Source organism: Hippopotamus amphibius, chromosome 9 (genome assembly GCF_030028045.1).
Source record: "Hippopotamus amphibius kiboko isolate mHipAmp2 chromosome 9, mHipAmp2.hap2, whole genome shotgun sequence".
Classification (NCBI taxonomy): Eukaryota; Metazoa; Chordata; class Mammalia; order Artiodactyla; family Hippopotamidae; genus Hippopotamus; species Hippopotamus amphibius.
Window position 1 is genome coordinate 72,380,974 of NC_080194.1, and position 19,784 is coordinate 72,400,757.

General features: G+C 36.4%; 1 protein-coding gene across 6 annotated transcripts in view; it reads left to right on the forward strand.

The window, feature by feature from the left end:
- Positions 1 to 19,784, forward strand: part of CLNS1A (chloride nucleotide-sensitive channel 1A) — a 61,401-nt gene that overhangs the window by 4,300 nt on the left and 37,317 nt on the right. For 5 of the 6 annotated variants that reach the window (XR_009055468.1, XM_057748976.1, XM_057748978.1 and 2 more), the window contains exons 2-5: positions 1,309 to 1,445; positions 12,903 to 13,001; positions 13,655 to 13,762; positions 14,829 to 15,002. Coding sequence is in view for 5 of the 6 variants with exons in the window: in XM_057748976.1 (XP_057604959.1) it covers positions 1,309 to 1,445; positions 12,903 to 13,001; positions 13,655 to 13,762; positions 14,829 to 15,002 (518 nt within the window). In the remaining variant the exon portion in view is untranslated. Of the gene's footprint in view, positions 1 to 1,308; positions 1,446 to 12,902; positions 13,002 to 13,654; positions 13,763 to 14,828; positions 15,003 to 18,703; positions 18,794 to 19,784 lie in introns of all 6 variants that reach the window. The other variant, XM_057748977.1, reaches the window with a different exon arrangement.

The following is a 19,784-nucleotide window of genomic DNA, read 5'->3' on the forward strand; positions in this document are numbered from 1 at the left end:
CAATATGGGGGTTTTATTGCATTAACCTCTTTTTAAAATAAAAGCTTCATTGAGATAATTTACATAGCATACAATCCATGTATTTAAAGTATGTAATTCAGTGGTTTTTAGTCTATTTACAGAGTTGTGCAGCCATCAACACAATCAATTTTATTTATTTTTAGTTATTTATTTATTTATTTTGGCCATGACACGCAGCTTGTGGGATCTTAGTTTCCTGACCATGGATTGAACCGGGCCTCGGCAGTGCAAGTGCCAAGTCCTAACCACTGGACTGCAATCAATTTTAGAATATTTTCATTGCCCCCAAAAGAAACTGACACCCATTAGCAGTCACTTTCTATTTTCCTCCAGCCCTGTGCAACCACTATATTGCATTAACTTTTATTTCATTTACATTTTTTTTTGTGGCTTCTTAAGCTACTTTTTTTTCCTGCTAAGTGGTACAGTTCCAAGTGGGTGGAGTATTACCAAAAAATTAGTCAGTCCTTATTCAGAACTCAATGAACTGATTTTCGTGATGTGTTTCCTTTGTTATACCAATAAAATATTTGTATTAGACCACTTTTGAAGGAAAATTAGATGTTGCTTATTTGTGGTTATCTCTTAAAGCCGCAAAATAAATGAAAGGCATCATAAAGCCTGCCTTTCAGTGTGATATTATTTTCCAACTTGTGGTATGATTACAGCCATTTCATGTGTATATCATTTAATGTAGGATTAGTGGAGAAATTAGTGATTCCTAGGTATTTATTGCATACTTACATGCTAAGCACTATGGTAGTGGTTTTGAAGAATGTTCAATAAAGGAATATGACAAGCTTTGTCGAGTATCTTACGTTCTCTCAGGGTACATATAAGATTCATTACCACAGAGTTAGGTCTCAATAGTATATTACTCAGCATAAGTGCAGTTTAGAAAAAGAGATCATTATGGCCTGGAATAATTGTAAGGAGGGCTCCTGGAGAGGCTCAGACTTATCCAGATGAAGAGGATTTGCAAAAGCAAAAAAGTGCCTGAAGACATTCCAAATACAAACAAGTGTAAAAAGGCATAGAAATACACGTGACTTAAGAAAAATTGCATTTCAAATATGTTTGAATACTTAGCTAGAGGAAAATAAACTATAAAAGAATTGGTCTTAAAGAAAATCAGTTCCTGCTGTTGAATTTTCTTATTTTAGGAATATTTCTAAACAGTATGCTTGAATTTATTCACATGCATAAAAGCGTCCAAGCTGAACTTTTATAAACGTTGACATTAAATTAAGATTTAATTCCTTAATCTACTTAAAACATGTTTTTCAGCCGCCTGTCTTGGTTAGATGGCTCTGGATTAGGATTCTCACTGGAATACCCCACCATTAGTTTGCATGCAGTGTCCAGGGACCTAAATGCCTATCCACGAGAGCATTTGTATGTTATGGTTAACGCCAAATTTGGAGGTATGTATAGTATAATTTAACCTTGAGCTTCCTTTGGTAGTAAATTATATTTCAAACAGTAGTCTCTGGTCATAATCAATCTAATATTCAAGCCATTGACTTATTTTGGATAATACTTTCTTAAGCAAAATTTCAGCACAGTAAAATAATTTGGATACTGCCTATTATTTTGTGCATGCTTGCTCTTAGAATTATTTAGCTATTGTGTGTTTGTATTTCTAGTTTTTCCTCTTGAGTTTAACTGTTTAGTCTTCCTCTTTGTAAAGGTATTTACATTATTTACATTTGGCACCCTTGGAGGCTTGAATCAGTATGCTTTGCTTCTAGGAGTTTAGGATAGAACCTGTTTTGTTTTATTACAGAAATCGTTCTCAGTGGTGGACATGTTGACCCCCCCTCCCCATATTTGGCAGTGACATTTTGATTGTCATGACTAGAGGTAGACAGGAGTGCTACTGGCATCTAGTTAGAGGCCAGAGATGCTACTAAACATCCTGCAATGCATAGGACAGGCTCCCACAACAAAGAATTAACCAGTCCAAATGTCAGTAGTGCCAAGATTGAGAAACCATAGGGTACAAGATTCCCAAGTCTGGCTGTTGGAGGAAACTACAAAGATTCATAAAAATCTAGTGTAGTTGATAAAGGAAGTAAGATGGATTTAAGAAATTCATTTTTTAGGCCGTCCACAGTGAGTTGTAGTAATTCTGAATGAGAAACAAGTTAGGCACGAAATAAAAACTTGTGCTTAATTTTTGTAAGTATAACTAAATGAGAAGTTTATATAGTATATATTGTGTTAGTTTAATATGTTCATCTTTTGTAGAAATGAAAAACTTCAGGGTTGAAAAGACAATTGTCACTTTTTTTTTTATTACAATAAACTGCATATATTTAGAATGTACAATTTGGTATCCCAGTCTCCCAGTTCATCCCCCCCCAACCCTCCCTGCTTTGTCACATCTTTAGTAAACTTTTGCTTTTAAAATAGTGGGTTGCTTTTCTTTGAAATAGCACGTAAGAGACAATCCCATGAATTTGCCTGTTGAGCTAATGGTCCTTTAACTTGGGGTTTTAATATGGTTTCAAATATAAGATGAACATTTATATTGTGTGACACTAATTATTTAGTAATTTTTAAGGCTTTTGGCAAACCCTGCCTCATTAAGTGGTAATGACTGATTCTGAAAATATTTTTGGTATAAGATTTAAAACTCTTGCCATTGGGAAGGGTCCAAAGGTAGATAAAAATCTAGTGAAGTTTAAAAGAGGGTAAGGAAAAGTAAAAGCTGTTGACCTTGTGTTGTAGGAAGACTTCTAAATGAGGAGGTCTTTGGCACAGGGTTCACTTTCCATCTAAGGAAGTGCAACTATGATTTTATAACCAAGAGGTTATATGTGCTGTTTAGTTGAAAGCTTTCATTCATTCCTAGAGATGAAATTTTATTTATTTCTATTTATTTTTGTTTTATTTATTTTTTTGGCCACGCTGCATGGCTTGTGGGATCTTAGTTCCCTGGCCAGGGATCAAACCCAGGGCCCCAGCACTGAGTCCTAACCACTGAACCACCAAGGGACCCCACCCCACCCCACCCCGGCTTTTTTTTTTTTTTTTTGGCCATTCATTCATAGACATGAAATTTTAGAGATACTCTTGTTAGTCAGTTTCAAATACTGGTGTGAAATGCCCATAAATACTGTAGATCTTTGGCAGTAGGCAAAGGTGCATGTCAGACAATAAGGTTAGAGAGGCAGGGTTTGAATAAAGCCAGCTAAAGGGAAAAGCACACTGAATAAGAAAACTGTGTCGTTAACTTGATAGGCAGGCCATTTTCATTTCTCTGAGCCTCAGTTTCATCCAGAATAATTAGGGTGTAGTGGTACTCTTTGATTCTTAAACCTGGCTGCATATTAGAAACACCTCAGGAGCTTGTTAAAAATGCAAATGCTGGGAGTCCCAAACTAGGTAATAAAGATTCAGTAAGCTTGGATAGGTATTTTAAACATTTGCTCTATATGATTGTTTTCTTGAGATTGATGGGATTAAAATTAATTCTTTCTTACTAAAATGAGTACAGTAAAACTTTTCTATCTTACTAGGAAGTAGAGTCCTTTTCTGTCACATTTATTTCAATAGTTCTCCGTTTCTTTTTATCTGAACCTGCTCTCTTTTAAGTTACACAGGTGTGGATCCTATTTTCCCAGCTTTTGTTCCTCTCTTCGTGATTCAGATTTTTATTTTTTTCTCTTTGGCTTACCTCTATCAACCTCTAAAGTGGACCATTAGCTTATTTTTGAGAACGTTAGATTATTTTTTTTTAAGAACTTTTATTGACATACAGTTAACTACAGTTAACATATACTAAACTGCATATATTTAGAGTGTACAATTTGGTATCCCAATCTCCCAATTCCCAATCCCAGCCTTCCCTGCTTTCCCCATTTGGTGTCCATATGTTTGTTCTCTACATCTGTGTCTCTGTTTCTACCTTGCACACCGGTTGCTTTGTACCATTTTTCTATGTTCCGCATATATGTGTTAATATACGATATTTGTTTTTCTCTTTCTGACTCACTTCACTTGTATCACAGTCTCTAGGTCCATCCATGTCTCTACAAATGTCCCAGTTTCATTGCTTTTTACAGCTGAGTAATATTCCATGGTATATATGTACCACAACTTTTTTATCCATTCATCTGTTGCTGGACATTTAGGTTGCTTCCATGTCCTGGCTATTGTAAATAGTGCTGCAGTGAACATTGGAGTGCATGTGTCTTTTTGAATGATGGTGTTCTCTGGGTGTATGCCCAGTAGTGGGATTGCTGGGTCATAAGGTAACTCTATTTTTAGTTTTGCAAGGAACCTCCATACTGGTTTCCATAGTGGCTGTATCAATTCACATTCCCACCAGCAGTGCAAGAGTGTTCCCTTTTCGCCACACCCTCTCCAGCATTTACTGTTTGTAGATTTTCTGATGATGCCCATTCTAACTGGTGTGAGGTGATAACCTCATTGTAGTTTTGGTTTGCATTTCTCTAAGAATTAGTGATGTTGAGCAGCTTTTCATGTGCCTCTTGGCCATCCGTATGTCTTCTTTGGAGAAATGCCTATTTTGGTCTTCTGCCCATTTTTTGATTGGGTTGTTTGTATTTTTGATATTGAGCTACATGAACTGTTTATATAGATTATTTTTAAAATGACTAAAAATACATTCCCATTTTTGAAAATTTGGAAAGGTTTAATAAGTCAGAGTATGGCAGACACTACTGTGATCTAGCATGAGGTGAAGAGTTTTTGTCATGGTGGTATTGTTTTTCCCTAATTGTAAAATACTATATTACATTTCTGTTTATTGCTTTAAGATAGGTTCCTACAGATGTAAAAGAAAGTGTTAATTAATAGTAGTTATTTCTAGGGAGAGGATTAAAGGGGTAGGGACTTTTTCCTTTAAATCCATCCCAGCACTTTCAGTCATTTTTATACCAGCATGAATTACTTTTTTTTTAAATTTTTATTGAAGTTTAGTTGCTTTACAATATTGTGTTAGTTTCTGCTGTACAGCAAAATGAAACAGTTATACGTATACATATATCCCCTCTTTTTTAGATTTCCTTCCTATTTAGGTCACCACAGAACATTGAATAGAGTTCTCTGTGCTATACAGTAGGTTCTCATTAGTTATCTATTTTATACATAGTAGTGTACATATGTCAATCCCAATCTCCCAATTCAACCCGCCCCCTCTTCCCCACCTGGTATCCATAAGTTTGTTCTCTTCATGTCTCTATTTCTGCTTTGCAAATAAGTTCATCTGTACCATTTTTCTAGATTCCACACATAAGTGATATTATGCAGTATTTGTTTTTCTCTTTTTGACTTACATCACTCTGTATGACAGTCTCTATGTCTGTGCTCGTCTCTGTGAGTGGCACTAGTTTGTTCCTTTTTATGGCTACTATTCCATTGTTTACATGTACCATATCTTTATCCATTCTTCTGTTGATGGATGTTTAGGTTGCTTCCATGTCCTGGCTATTGTAAATAGTGCTTCAGTGGACATTGGGGTGCATGTATCTTTTTGAATTATGGTTTACTCTGGGTATGCCCAGGAGTGGGATTGCTGGGTCTGAATTACTTTTATTATTATTCTTATTATTATTCTTATTTTAATTAATTTATTTATTGGCTGTGTTGGGTCTTTGTTGCAGTGCTCCGACTTCTTATTGTGGTGGCTTCTCTTGTTGCGGAGCACAGACTCTAAGTGCGTGGGCTTCAGTAGTTGTGGTGTGTGAGCTTAGTTGCTCCTTGGCATGTGGAATCTTCCTGGACCAGGGATCAAACCCATGGCCCCTTCATTGGCAGGTGGATTCCTAACCACTGCGCTACCAGGGAAATCCCTGAATTACTTTTATAATTTGAAAAGTGATGTCCATTCAGTTATAGAATAATAAGTACAGTATGATACTATTTTGTTTTTCTAAATGCATTGAGAAAGTTTGGTAGTACCATAATATATTCAACTACTTACAGTTATTTAGAACTCTCCAATATTTTTGTATTTTACTATTTTGCAGAAGACATCTGTTATATTTAACAATTTAATAACATTAGAAACAAGACAGAAAAAATCCTATTAAATCTGTTATTTAAAACTGCTAATAGTGGCCATTTAAAAAATTTTTCCTTTTTTGCTTATCTGTATTTTTTTCTTATTCTTCAGTGAACTTGTATGACTTATAAAAATAAAAGTTAAAAAAAATTCAGTGGATATCCCCTTATTGATTCCTATGAGTACAATTGCTGCATTAAAGGTAAATATTTTTAAAGCTTAAAGCTCTTAACAAATATTGTCAAGTTGCTTTCCAGAAAGTTTATACTTTCAATACCTTTTTACCTTATTTTCATCTGTATGGAGAATTAACATTTTTTCAAAATGGTAACTGTAATACGCTAAACAAAAGTTACATTTTTAAGATGATTGGTTGAACATATTTTGGTGGTTTTGGGGTCTATTTAAGTGTTTTATTGACCTTTTTAAAAAAAAGTTATGAAGTAATTCAGACATTGAAAAGTGCAGAATAATAAAATTTCCATTATTAATATCCACTGTAAATTGTAACATTTTTTTCATAATTACTTTAGTCTAAAAGAAACAATACCATATTAATACTGTGGAAATCTTTTTTGTATCCCTCCCCATTTCATTCCTAACTCTGTCTCCAGAGTTTATCTTAAAGATGGTGTGTGTCCTTCCTGTCTGTGCTTTTAGATTTTTACTGAGTATGTATACACCCATAAACAATATAATAGTTCTCTTTTGTGTTTAAAATTTTAATGTAAGTGGTATTGTATATATTCTGCAACAAGCTCTTTCACTCCATCATATTTTAAAATCTCTTCATTTTGATATATGTGAATCACATTTATTCATTTTCAACTGCTGTCTAGCAAACATATGACCAGATTATATCTATTTCCTTTTTTAACATTTATTTTTTATATTTTTTATAGTACATATAGTACTTCAGCAAACATTCATGTGCAGACTCCTTGTGTACATAATATGTACTTAGATGAGGAGTTGCTGGGTAGTAGGATATACACGTCTGGAGTGGTTTTATTTCCACTTCCTCCAGCAACATGTGCTTGTTCTCTTTATTGAGTATTTGTATTTTTTTCTTGCTAGTAGACTTTGCTAATTTATCTTTTGTGTCAGTAAACTTTTATGGGCCTTAGTTTTCTCATCTGTAAATTGTTGGTGATGAATCACATCAGTGGTTTACAAACTACTGCTGTGAAGCCCTTGTTTCAAGGTGAAGGAGGCAGACATGACAGTGAAACTCTACTTGTTAGAGGCCTGACTGTTGAGGTTTCCTCACCCCCCACCATGACATTAGCGCTTGGATTCCCTAGGACTCAAAGTACACTGTGACTAGACCAGAGAGACTATCCAGAGTCTTTTTTAGCTGTAAAATAACCATTTTCTTATAGCTTGAAGTAAAAAATTGCAGTATTTAGATATATCAATAAGCATCCTTTAAGAAATTCTTTTAAGCTTCTGTTTTTGAAAATAAATAAACATCATTGAAAAGCTGTTTTTTACACCATGATCAAGTGGGGTTTATTCCAGGAATGCAAGGATTCTTCAGTATATGCAAATCAATGTGATACACCACATTAACAAATTGAAGGATAAAAACCATATGATAATTTCAGTGGATGCAGAAGAAGCTTTCAACAAAATTCAGTGCCTACTTATGATAAAAACTCTCAAAAAAGTGGGCATAGAGGGAACCTACCGCAACATAATAAAGGCTATATATGACAAACCCTCAGCCAACATCATTCTCAGTGGTGAAAAACTGAAAGCATTTCCTCTGCGATCAGGAACAAGACAAGGGTGCTCACTGTTACCACTGTTATTCAACATACTTTTGGAAGATGTAGCCACAGCAGTCACAGAAGAAAAAGAAATAAAAGAAATCCAGATTGGAAAAGAAGAAGTAAAACTGTCACTGTTTGCAGGTAACATGATACTATATGTAGAAAATCCTAAAGATGCTACCAGAAAACTACTAGAGCTAATCAACAAATTTAGTAAAGTTGCAGGATATAAAACTAATACACAGAAATCTCTTGCATTTCTCTACACTAACAATGAAAAATCAGAAAGAGAAATTAAGGAAACATTTCCATTTACCGTTGCAAAAAAATAATAAAATACCTAGGAATAAACCTACCTAAGGAGACAAAAGACCTGTATGCAGAAAACTATAAGACACTGATGAAAGAAATCAAAGATGATACAAAAAGATGGAGAGATATACCATATTCTTAGATTGGAGGACTCAACATTGTGAAAATGGCTATACTCCCCAAAGCAATTTACAGATTCAGTACAATCCCTGTCAAGTTACGCATGGTATTTTTCACATAACTAGAACAAGAAATTATACAGTTTATATGGAAATACAAAAGACCCTGAATAGCCAAAGCAATCTTGAGAAAGAAAAACGGAGCTGGAGGAATCAGGCTTCCTGATTTCAGACTACAGTACAAACCTACAGTAATCAAGACAGTATGGTACTGGCACAAAAATAGAAATATAGATTAATGGAACAGGATAGAAAGCCCAGAGATAAACCCACGCACCTATGGTCACCTTATCTATGACAGGAGGCAAGAATACAGTGGAGGTAAGATAGCCTCTTCAGTAAGTGGTGTTGGGAAAACTGGACAGCTACATGTTAAAGAATGAAATTAGAACACTCCCTAACACCATACACAAAAATAAACTCAAAATGGATTAAAGACTTAAATATAAGGCCAGATACTATAGAACTCTTAGAGGAAAACATAGGCAGAACATTCTATAACAAATCAGAGCAAGATCCTTTTTGACCCACCTCCTAGAGTAATGCGAATAAAAACAGAAGTAAAGAAGTGGGATCTAATGAAACTTAAAAGTTTTTGCATAGCAAAGGAAACCATAAACAACACGAAAAGACAACTCTCAGAATGGAAGAAATTTGTAAATGAAGTAACTGACAAAGGATTAATCTCCAAAATATACAAGCAGCTCAATATCAAAAAAACAAACAACCCAAATCCAAAAATAGGTGGAAGACCTAAATAGACAATTCTCCGAAGAAGACATACAGATGACCAACAAACACATGAAAAGATGCTCAGCATCACTAATCATTAGAGAAATGCAAATCAAAACACAATGAGGTATCACCTCACACTGGTCGGAATGACCGTCATCAAAAAATGTAGAAACAATAAATGCTGGAGAGGGTGCAGAGAAAAGGGAACCCTCCTGCACTGTTGGTGGGAATGTAAACTGATACAGCCACTATGGAAAACAGTATGGAGGTTCCTTAGAAAACTGAAAATAGAACTACTATATGACCCAGCAACCCCCACTACTGGGCATATACCCACAGAACACCATAATTCAAAAAGGCACATGCACCCCAGTGTTCATTGCAGCATTATTTGCAGTAGCCTGGACATGTAAGCAGCCTAAATGTCCAGCAACAGATGAATGGATAAAGAAGATGTGGTACATATATACAATGGAATATTACTCAGCTGTAAAAAGCAATGAAACTGGGACATTTGTAGAAACATGGATGGACCTAGAGACTGTGATACAGAGTGAAGTGAGTCAGAAAGAGAAAAACTAATATCGTATATTAATATATATGTTGAATATAGAAAAATGGTACAAATCAACTGGTGTGCAAGGCAGAAACAGAGACACAGATGTAGAGAACAAACATGGACACCAAGTGGGGAAAGCGGAAGGGGTTGGGGTGGGATGAATTGGGAGACTGGGATTGTCATATATACATTACTAACAAGAAAAAAAAATCAAATTGTACACTTTAAATATATGCAGTTTATTGTATGTCGATTGTATCTCGATAAATTTCTTTAAAAAAAAAAAAAAAACCTGAGACTTTAGGTTCCTGGGAGTGACAAATATGCTAGTGTGTAGCTCCCTCTTTATTTTTCACTCCTGAGGATTTTCTTTCTTACAAGCTCAACCATACCTTTTTTTTTTTTCCCTTTGCCACATCGCGCAGCATGTGGAATCTTAGTTCGCTGACCAGGGATCAAATCCAAACCACTCCCCCCACCAGTGGAAGCTTGGAATCTTAACCACTGGACCACCAGGGAAGTCCCTGAACTATACCTTTTAAAAGATTTTTTTATTTTATTTTATTTAGGGTTTCTGTGATTTTTGCAGTGGGTTGGTTTTTCTCATAAGTGAAGGTTCACATTGTCATTCAATTCTGCTGAATTACAGCCTGAGGATAAAATGTTGAGAGTTGGTATTACTTACTACATCAGAGATTTGAAACATTTTTATAGCTGTTGATATGCATTGTCAGGTTGCTTTCCAGCCATTCTCTTTTTGAGTGGTGAGTGCTATATTGATGTTTGTTTATCCACTTCATGGAGGCAGAATAGTATCATAGAGTATGGGCTTAAATCAGCCAAATCTGATTCTCTCTCCCTACCCCATCTCTCTCTATTCTGCCACTATTCACATATGTAGAGATGAGAGAAACTCTTTCCCTAAAAAGTTTTGTTGTGGGTTAAGTTGCAAGAGAATTAAGAAAGAAGACACCCTTTGAAAAGGAGAGAATTAAGATACATGTAGAAGAACTTCTGACTAAAAATGCTGGCTTAAATATCTATCATAGTCTCTTCCCTCTCAAACTCCACTAAAATAACAGTAAAAAGATTGTTTTAAAGTGTAAACCGGGCTTTCCTAGGTGGCGCAGTGGTTAAGAATCCGCCTGACAATGCAGAGGTCACGGGTTCGATCCCAGCTCCAGGAAGATCCCACATGCCACGGAGCAACTAAGCCCGTGTGCCAAAAAAATAAAATTAAAAAAAAAAAAAAAGTGTAAACTTTAAATGGTAAAAAGAGATCAAAGAAAACAGTGACAAAATTTTGTCAGTTGGAAAACTTACGAGTTTTTGACATAGTTGATGTAGCATATCTGAGAAAACCTTTATCTTAAACTGGCTAAGAAAAGCTAAGAATCAAACCAATTTACACCATGCAACCCCCAGAAGACTCAGGAATTGGCAACAACTAACAGGTTATTTTTGGAAGTGGGGGTGACATGAAGGAGAAAGAATTGGCTGAAAATCTGTTAAAGGAGCAGTTAAAATACCAAATCCCTTTCCTACGTTATGGGTTGAATATTGTCGCATCCTCTTCCCACAAAATACATGTTGAAGTCCTAACCCCTAGTACCTCAGAATATGTGACCTTATGTGGAAACACAGTTGTTGCAGTTGTAATTATTTAAGATGAGGTCATCCTAAATAGGGTGGGCCCCTAATCCAATAGGACTGGTGTCTATAAGAAGTCATCCATGTGAAGACAGAATGAGTTAAAAAGGATTGAAATGGTTGCCTCTGAGGATCAGAAAATGGGGGAAAGAGGAGCCATCTAGTGGATTTTACAGCAATCATTGTAGAACTATTTGACTTTTAAAACTCCATGTGAGTATGCATTTGATTTTAATTTTTTTTTTTTTTGAAAAATGCAAGAAAGCAAGAGAATTGTGGGGATGCAGAATGGAGTGTGCCAGAGCAGCGCATACAAACTGGTTTTTAAATTTCCAGGAATTTCATAAGCCAGTTGTTAAATATAGCCACTATTAAAAATTAAATTGTATAAGCTTACAATTAAGTAAACTATTATATTAAAGGCAGAGTTAATTACTCAAAACTCATCACTTCCCAATTATTTTACCACATTTTACTATGGTCTGTGACCTTGCTGTTATTTATATCTATTATAGCTGTCTGGTGGAAATACTATATAATGTTGTGCTACTGGACATCTCTTCTCAACTCTGTGTTGTGGTATCATGTTGGAAACTAACTTGAAAATACATGTATTTCTTGTTTAAAAAAAAAAGGAATGAAATTGAGTTATTTGTAGTGAGGTGAATGGACCTAGAGTCTGTCATAAGGAGCAAAGTAAGCCAGAAAGAGAAAAACAAATACTGTATGCTAACACATATACATGGAATCTAAGAAAATGATACTGATGAACCCAGTGGCAGGGCAAGAATAAAGATGCAGATGCAGAGAACGGACTTGAGGTGGGGGGGTGAAGGGGAAGCTGGGACGAAATGAGAGAGTAGCATCGACATATACACTACCAAATGTAAAATAGCTAGCTAGTGGGAAGCTGCTGCATAAAACAGGGAGGTGAATTCAGTGATTGGTGATGACTTAGAGGGACGAGATAAGGAGTGTGGAAGGGGTTTCAAGAGGGAGGGGATATGGGGATATATGTATAAATACAGCTGATTTACTTTGTTGTATGGCAGAAACTGGCACAACAGTGTAAAGTGATTATACTCCAATAAAGAGCTTAAAAAAAAAAGTTGTACATATATACAATGGAATATTACTCAGCCATAAAAAGGAATGAAATTGAGTTATTTGTAGTGAGGTGGATGGACCTAGAGACTGTCATACAGAGTGAAGTAAGTCAGAAAGAGAAAAACAAATACCATGTGCTAACTCACATATATGGAACCTAGAAAAATGGTACTGATGAACACAGTGGCAGAGCAGGAATAAAGATGCAGAAGTAGAGAACAGACTAGAGGACGCAAGTGGGGAGGAGCAGAGTCTGGGACATAGTGAGAGAGTAGCATTGACATATATATACTACCAAAAGTAAAATAGCTAATGGGAGTCTGCTGCATACACAGGGAGATAAGCTTGGTCCTGGATAGGGAGGGTGAAAGGGAGACTCAAGAGGGAGGAGATATGGGGATGTATGTATACACATAGCTGATTCAGTTTGTTGTATAGCAGAAACTAGCACAACATTGTAAAGCAATTATACTCCTATAAAGATGTATTTTTTAGAAAAAAGAAAAGCTACTTTTTTATTCCCTTTCTAGAAGAATCAAAAGAATCTGTTGCTGATGAAGAGGAAGACAGTGATGATGATATTGAACCTATTGCTGAATTTAGATTTGTGCCTAGTGATAAATCAGCATGTGAGTATTCTATAGAATTGATTCTTTCCCCATTAAGTATCAAGTATTACACCATCACCCCCACACACACTTACCTTCACCATCCTTACCTCTGTTCTATTGCTTTTCTTTATTTTAGCATCTGTAATATCATTGAGGACCAGATACCTAGTAATGTAAAGATTGTGAATGAAGTGAGAGTACAGTAGACACCGTGTTGCCTGGTGTGTTTTGTGAGTGGAAGAGTCTGTTATCTTTATGGACTGATGCTTTTGACTGTGAATCTCACAGGATAGAGGACAGAGGACTCATGGAAGTTCCAAAGTGGAAGATGCCAGGATAGCTGGAAAGAGCCCTGCCAGCTAAGGGGCTTCACCCTGAGGCCGGCAGTCTGACCAGGACTTTGATACTTTTTTTAAAAGAAAATCCAGGCATGAAGAGATCTCAGTAATATTTTGAAATGAACTCGTATTATTTTGTGTCTTACCCATTGCCATCAAGCACTTTTCAAGTTTGATTCTCCTTGGAATTTGGCAGGTTTTGTAAATATTGTGACCTTAGTATACCTATTGTCTACTCATTAAATTTATTTGCCCTCATGGTTATTTTATTAAATTTTTATTGTACATTGGTCAGAAAAAAATTAATTAGAAATTTTTAATTTACTTGTTCAGTGGAGGCAATGTTCACTGCAATGTGTGAATGCCAGGCTTTGCATCCAGATCCTGAGGATGAAGATTCAGATGATTATGATGGAGAAGAATATGATGTGGAAGCACATGGTTAGTGAAGTGGATTTTTTAAAGTATTTGTGTATGTGTTTCATTTTAAGCATCTATTTATATAGGGTATGGGATTATAGTTCTTTATATCTCTAAGTATCCATCCATATAGCTTGGTTTTTAACAAAAGTGAATGGCACAATTCATGTGTAAGCCAATTTAGAAAATTTTATGAACTTCCCAAGCTTGAGGGCAAGAAATAGAGATTACTCAGGGGAGAGAATGGATAGAGATAAATGGAAGGAAAGGAAAAGGATAGTGGGTAGTCAGGAGAGTCTTTTAAGTTGAAGTTGCTCCAAGAAAACAAGCCTTCTCTCTCCACTGCTTGGAACCTGTATCATCTACATCTTTAACACATTCCATCAAATACCACATTGCCAAAGTAATTTCTTTTTCCAGAGCCATACTTCATTTATCTAAGAATATCTCCCTTTACCTCCCCGGAGCAGAATGTAGTCACTAGCTTGGTGTAGTCTTGTTACTTGAGGTGCCTGCTGTTCTCTTTTCTTTTTCCCACCGGTCTCGTGTTTACCAGTTAGGCTCTCTAAAGCCTTTTCCTCTATATGTACCATTTCCTGACCTGAGACACATTCATTTCTGGTATTCTCCTTTATATATCTAAATACATTCTCTTCTTTGCTGAGATTTTGGGGTAATTTAATTTTTTAATCCTGTTTGTATTTTCCAGAATTTCTGATTTTTTGAAAAGAGCATGTATTTTAATGAAAAAACACTCACATATAAAATTCCCACTGGGGATAATGTAAGACTCTTAACCTTAGGAACACCCTTTTTTCCTCTAGTCTCTGGACATTTGATTCTTTGGGAATTGCTCTTTACTGGTTCATTATCTCTTGGAATCCCTTCTCATTCTAGAGAGTAGAGACATTTTCTTTGTATCTCTGTCTTCAACATATGGCTGATATATGTATGTTAAACAAATGTTGAGTTTTTTCCTGGAAGCCTTTTTTCATTGTACCTTATCTTCAGTAAATGCATTATTGATTATCTTTTTTTTTTTTTTGTAATTGTTTTATAAGAGCTTAAAAGCTTTTTATTTGTTTAGAACAAGGGCAGGGGGACATCCCTACATTTTACACCTATGAAGAAGGATTATCCCATTTAACAGCAGAAGGCCAAGCCACACTGGAGAGATTAGAAGGAATGCTTTCTCAATCTGTGAGTAGCCAGTATAACATGGCTGGAGTTCGGACAGAAGATTCAGTGAGAGATTATGAAGGTGAGTACACAGAATTAACTCTTTATAGTATAGGAAGCAAATGAGAATTCTATGTTAATTTTTTTTAACATTTTTCCCTAACTGCAAAAATAGTCTGTGTTCACAGACAAAATTTGTAATGGACCCAGGCAAAGAAGAAATGAAAAATCAAGTAGAATTCTAATTGAGAGACATCTGTTACTTTCCTGCTGCATATCTTTCCAATCTTTTTGTTTGCTTGCTTATGCAAGTATGTGCATGCACACGTTGATGCTACCATTTTAATTTTTTAAATGAACTCTTGCATGATTGTGTGCAAAACTAGTCAGTTGATTTAAAGGGCTAGGCAACATTCAAGAAACGGGTTTTCTTTTAGTGACTAACATTTGAACCTTACACAAGTGCCTTTAACTGTTTGTTTGTCTCATATTTGTAAGCCTCTTTGTAAATATTTTACCTATTAGACTGGTTCCCTTTTCTAAGTATCCTATTTCATTTAGAATCTTAAAGCATTCTTTTGACTCAGCATTTACCATTTATTCCCTTATCCAGTCCAATACTGAGTTCTATGGATTCTTCCTTTAAATGACTTTTCAGATCTCCTTGCTACAACTGCTGGTATCCTCCAAACCTGGGCCCCTTTCTCCTCACGCTGGATTTACAGTAGCAAACTTTTTGCCTCAGTCATTCCTTCCTCCAGCTCACTGTGCCATATTGATCTTCACTCTGTGTCATCCCTATATAAGGATGTCCCCTCAGTGATTGTCTGATACTCACCATATAAAGTTCAAACTCCTCTCTGACTCTGAAGAGACAGCTCTGTCTCTGCCCCACTTGTCTCCAATCTTGTTCTTACTACCCTCAATAAAACATTTAGATAGTGCTCTTATGTGTCACATCCTGATTTAAGCACATTATATGTATTTACTCATTTAATCCTTCAAGAACCCTCTGGTAGATGCTGTTATGATCTCCATTTTACAGATGAAGAAACTGAGGCACAGAAAGGTCACATAACTTGCTTGAGGTCAAATAGCTAATAAGTGGTGAGAGGATTAAGTGAGCTAATATACAAAAGCAATATGCCAGGCACTGGGTTTTGTTTTTTGTTTTTTAGTAAATTTATTTATTTATTGGCTGCATTGGTCTTCGTTGCTATGTGCAGGCTTTCTCTAGTTGTGGCGGCGGGGGGCGCTACTCTTTGTTGCAGTATGCAGGCTTCTCATTGCAGTGGCTTCTCTTGTGGAGCATGGGCTCTAGGCACGTGGGCTTCAGTAGTTGTGGCATGTGGGCTCAATAGTTGTGGCTTGTGGGCTCTAGAGCTCAGGGTCAGTAGTTGTGGTGCATGGGCTTAGTAGCTCCACGGCATGTGGGATCTTCCTGGACCAGGGCTCAAACCTGTGTCCCCTGCGTTGGCAGACGGATTCTTAACCACTGTGCCACCAGGGAAGCCTCAGTCACTGTTATGAGCATTTCTTGCATCTTATATGTATTCAGTTCAATATTTTATGTTGCTACAGAGTCTTAACACTTCTAACTTTTAGTGATGCAGAATGTTCTTAAAGAGAGTTACCATAGTTTTTCTTTAATTGGTACATTTAAGTTTCTCTCATAATGTTGTGATCAGTATCTCCATGCACATAGCATTCTGACCTGGGGTCCTGAAGTTCTGGGATATTTAATTTGGAAAAATTTAGGCTCACACTATTATTCCTTATGTCTCCTCTCCATTTTAAGCCATAGGTGGTGAGCCACGAACGTAGGCTTTAGGGTGAGATGGCTCAAGTGATTTCAAGTACTCTACCAAAATGTCGCCTGAAAGAATTCAGGATATTACTTTTTTCATTGTAGTGACTATCTGAAGAGTACCCTTGGACATTGAAAAATCTTTCATCACTGAAGGTTTTTTGTTGTTTTTCATTGTGAAATATTTTATTTAATGCTTTATAGCAACCGATTTTAAGGTCTCAAACACCTGTTGCTAAAGTGAGATTTTTGGACTGTATTCCTAAGCCTCATTAGCATATTGAGAGTTACCTATATATAAAACTTCTTCAGCCTATACCATTCTCTGTCTTCTAAAGTCCTGGGTACGCATATCACTCTTTTTGCCATTTATTTGTAGATTTGGTTTGACCTCTGCATTTTCTTTTTTCTAAATTTATTTTTAAAATAAAAATTGTATATATTCAGGGTGTGCAGCATGTTTTGACATATACATAGTGAAATTTCTGCTAGTGGCATTTCAGTGCTTCATGTGTTTATTTATGCAAGAGGTGTTTGTTGAGCTACTGTGCTAGGTGCAGAGAATACAGGCGTGCTCAAGAGAGATGCAGTTATATCTATGATGGCATTCTAATGGAGAGAAAAATAAATTAACTGATTAGATAGTTACAGTACATTGTGATACAGCATTGAGACATAGGGAAACTTGAGGAACTGTGGAATCAGAGGCTGGGCCCTTCATGCAGCTTGGATAGTCAGGGAGAGATTCAAACTTCACGGAGTAAGTGACATTTAAGCCAGAATCTAAAGATGAATAAAGATGAACCAAGTGAAGAGGGATTGCATACAGTTTGGAGAGAGAGGCAGGTAAAAGAGTCAGTCATGTGCAAAGCTTCAAGAAACCATTTAGCTTTGGGGAATCAAAAGTTCATTATGTCTGGAACTCTGAGTGTGAAGAGTAGTTATTATAGCAACAGATAAAGGTGGAATAGTGAACTGGGCTGTATATTAAAGGAACTTGAAAGCTGTGTTAAAGAATTTCAACTTATGCATAGATCAGTGGGAAGCCATTGAATTTTAGTTTGATTAGTGTTTCAGAAGATGACTCTGGCTATGATACAAAAAATTAATTGTAGAGAGAAATACTAGAGGAACGAAGAGAAACCCTGTTAAGTAACTTATGATTTAAATTAGATGAGAGAGAGTTGCCTAAATTAGAAAGTGACAGTGAATGTCAAAAGACAACAGATTTGAGAGATATTTAAGAGATGGAAGCAACAGAAGTTAGAGACATGGTAGGGGTTTCTGGGTTGGGCAGGTAAGAGGTATCCTTTCGCAAGACTCTGGAAAGAGAAGTATTTTCTATGTGGAAAGATGAGTTAATTTTAGGTAAGTGTTATATTTGCATATCCTGCTGGATATCCAGGTGGTGGGGTGCCAACGGGCTGCAGGCAGAAGCCAGTTTGTGGTGGGGTAAAGAGTTGAGGGGTGAGTGGGAGGTGAAGTGGAGAAAGCAGCTTTAGACAACTCTTTCCAGAGAGCTTTTATTTTTGTTAATGAGACAAGAAAAACAGAGATAAGGAAGACTCTTGCTCTACTTATTTAGTCTTTTCTCCTGAATTATGTTAGCTTATGAGGATAGGATTTCATACCTTAGGGAAAAAAAGTCACACAGTAAACACCTAGCAAGTGTTCTGTGGAGAGTGAACAGTGGATGCTTCCTGTATTTGAAAGTCCCTGCCTAGTGTTCTTTCAGTGTTGAGGCTGAGAATGCAAAGTAAATGTTAAATATATAGACTAATTTTAACTTGGCATAAATCCACAAGTGACATTTTTCTTTCTCAGTTTGTTCCTTGGTACTTTCAATTTTCAAGAGAAAGAAACTTCAACTCTTACCAGCGGGGGCACTAGCTTCCTTCTAGTCGAAATATGAACCAAATCTTTACCTATCTGAAGTGCTTAGTAGACAGTTGCTCAATGGTTAATTTTTTCTTCAGATGGGATGGAGGTAGATACTACACCAGCAGTTGCAGGACAGTTTGAGGATGCAGATGTTGATCACTGAAAATGATTGATGCTGCTTTAGGGTAAGTATTTTCTCCCTGGTCACTGAGCATGAAAATCACGTGAAATAATTGATTTTTATTTTCATAATTGAGGAGAACTCTATAAAGTTAGCTGTGGGAAAATGTTAGTTATCCATTTATGAAATTCTTTAAAATTGTGTAGTTTTTCCCCTAAGGAATCAAGGTCTGCCAGCGTGGTGATATTCAGATTAACATTTACTGAGCACTGACTACCTGCCAAGCGCTATGCTAGGCATTGAGAGTACATGAAAGAATAAGACACACTCATCTTCAGTGAATCAGGAGAAGGACGTTACTCTTTGTTCAGAAACAGATCTCCCTGGTTGGCTCAGGTGGGAGCAGCAGAGCCTGAGGTCATGTCCTGCTCTGCTCTTGAGTCACTTTTTTCCACTTGTGATGCTTGAAACCTTAACATACTCATCAAAGAACACAAACTACTTTTCAGTTTAGGGAGGAAGTAGAAGTAATTCCAATCTGAGTTTAAGCCTTGAATCATAATCTTGTATCACTTTCCCTTTCTCTGAATATAATGGAGGACCAAGGTCCCAGGCACCTTAGTGTTTAAGGCTGACTTGCCAAACCATAACAAGTTCATGTACAGTTGCCTCAAAGCTGTCATTTCCCAAGTTGCTTCATACCTGCTTTTCTTGACTAACATAAGAGTTCACTGCAGTTTTCTTTCCTCTGACACATTCTCATGAGCTTTGTCTGAAGTTTGTCTCTGACTGTTTATTTGCTACATGCTACTCTGAGAAATAAATTGTCTTTTGCCAGTTTGAGTATCTCTGCCATATGTTAAATAATAACTGAAGGTCATGTAGCTAGTTTAAATCATACAGAGCTAGAATTAGTACTTAGCAACCCATCCTTTAAAAACTCTAAGATTGGAAATTCCCCAAGGTCCAGCAGTTAGGACTCAGTGTTTTCACTGCCGAGGGCCTAGGTTCGATCCCTGATAAATGAAATAAGATCCCACAGGCTGCGCAGCATG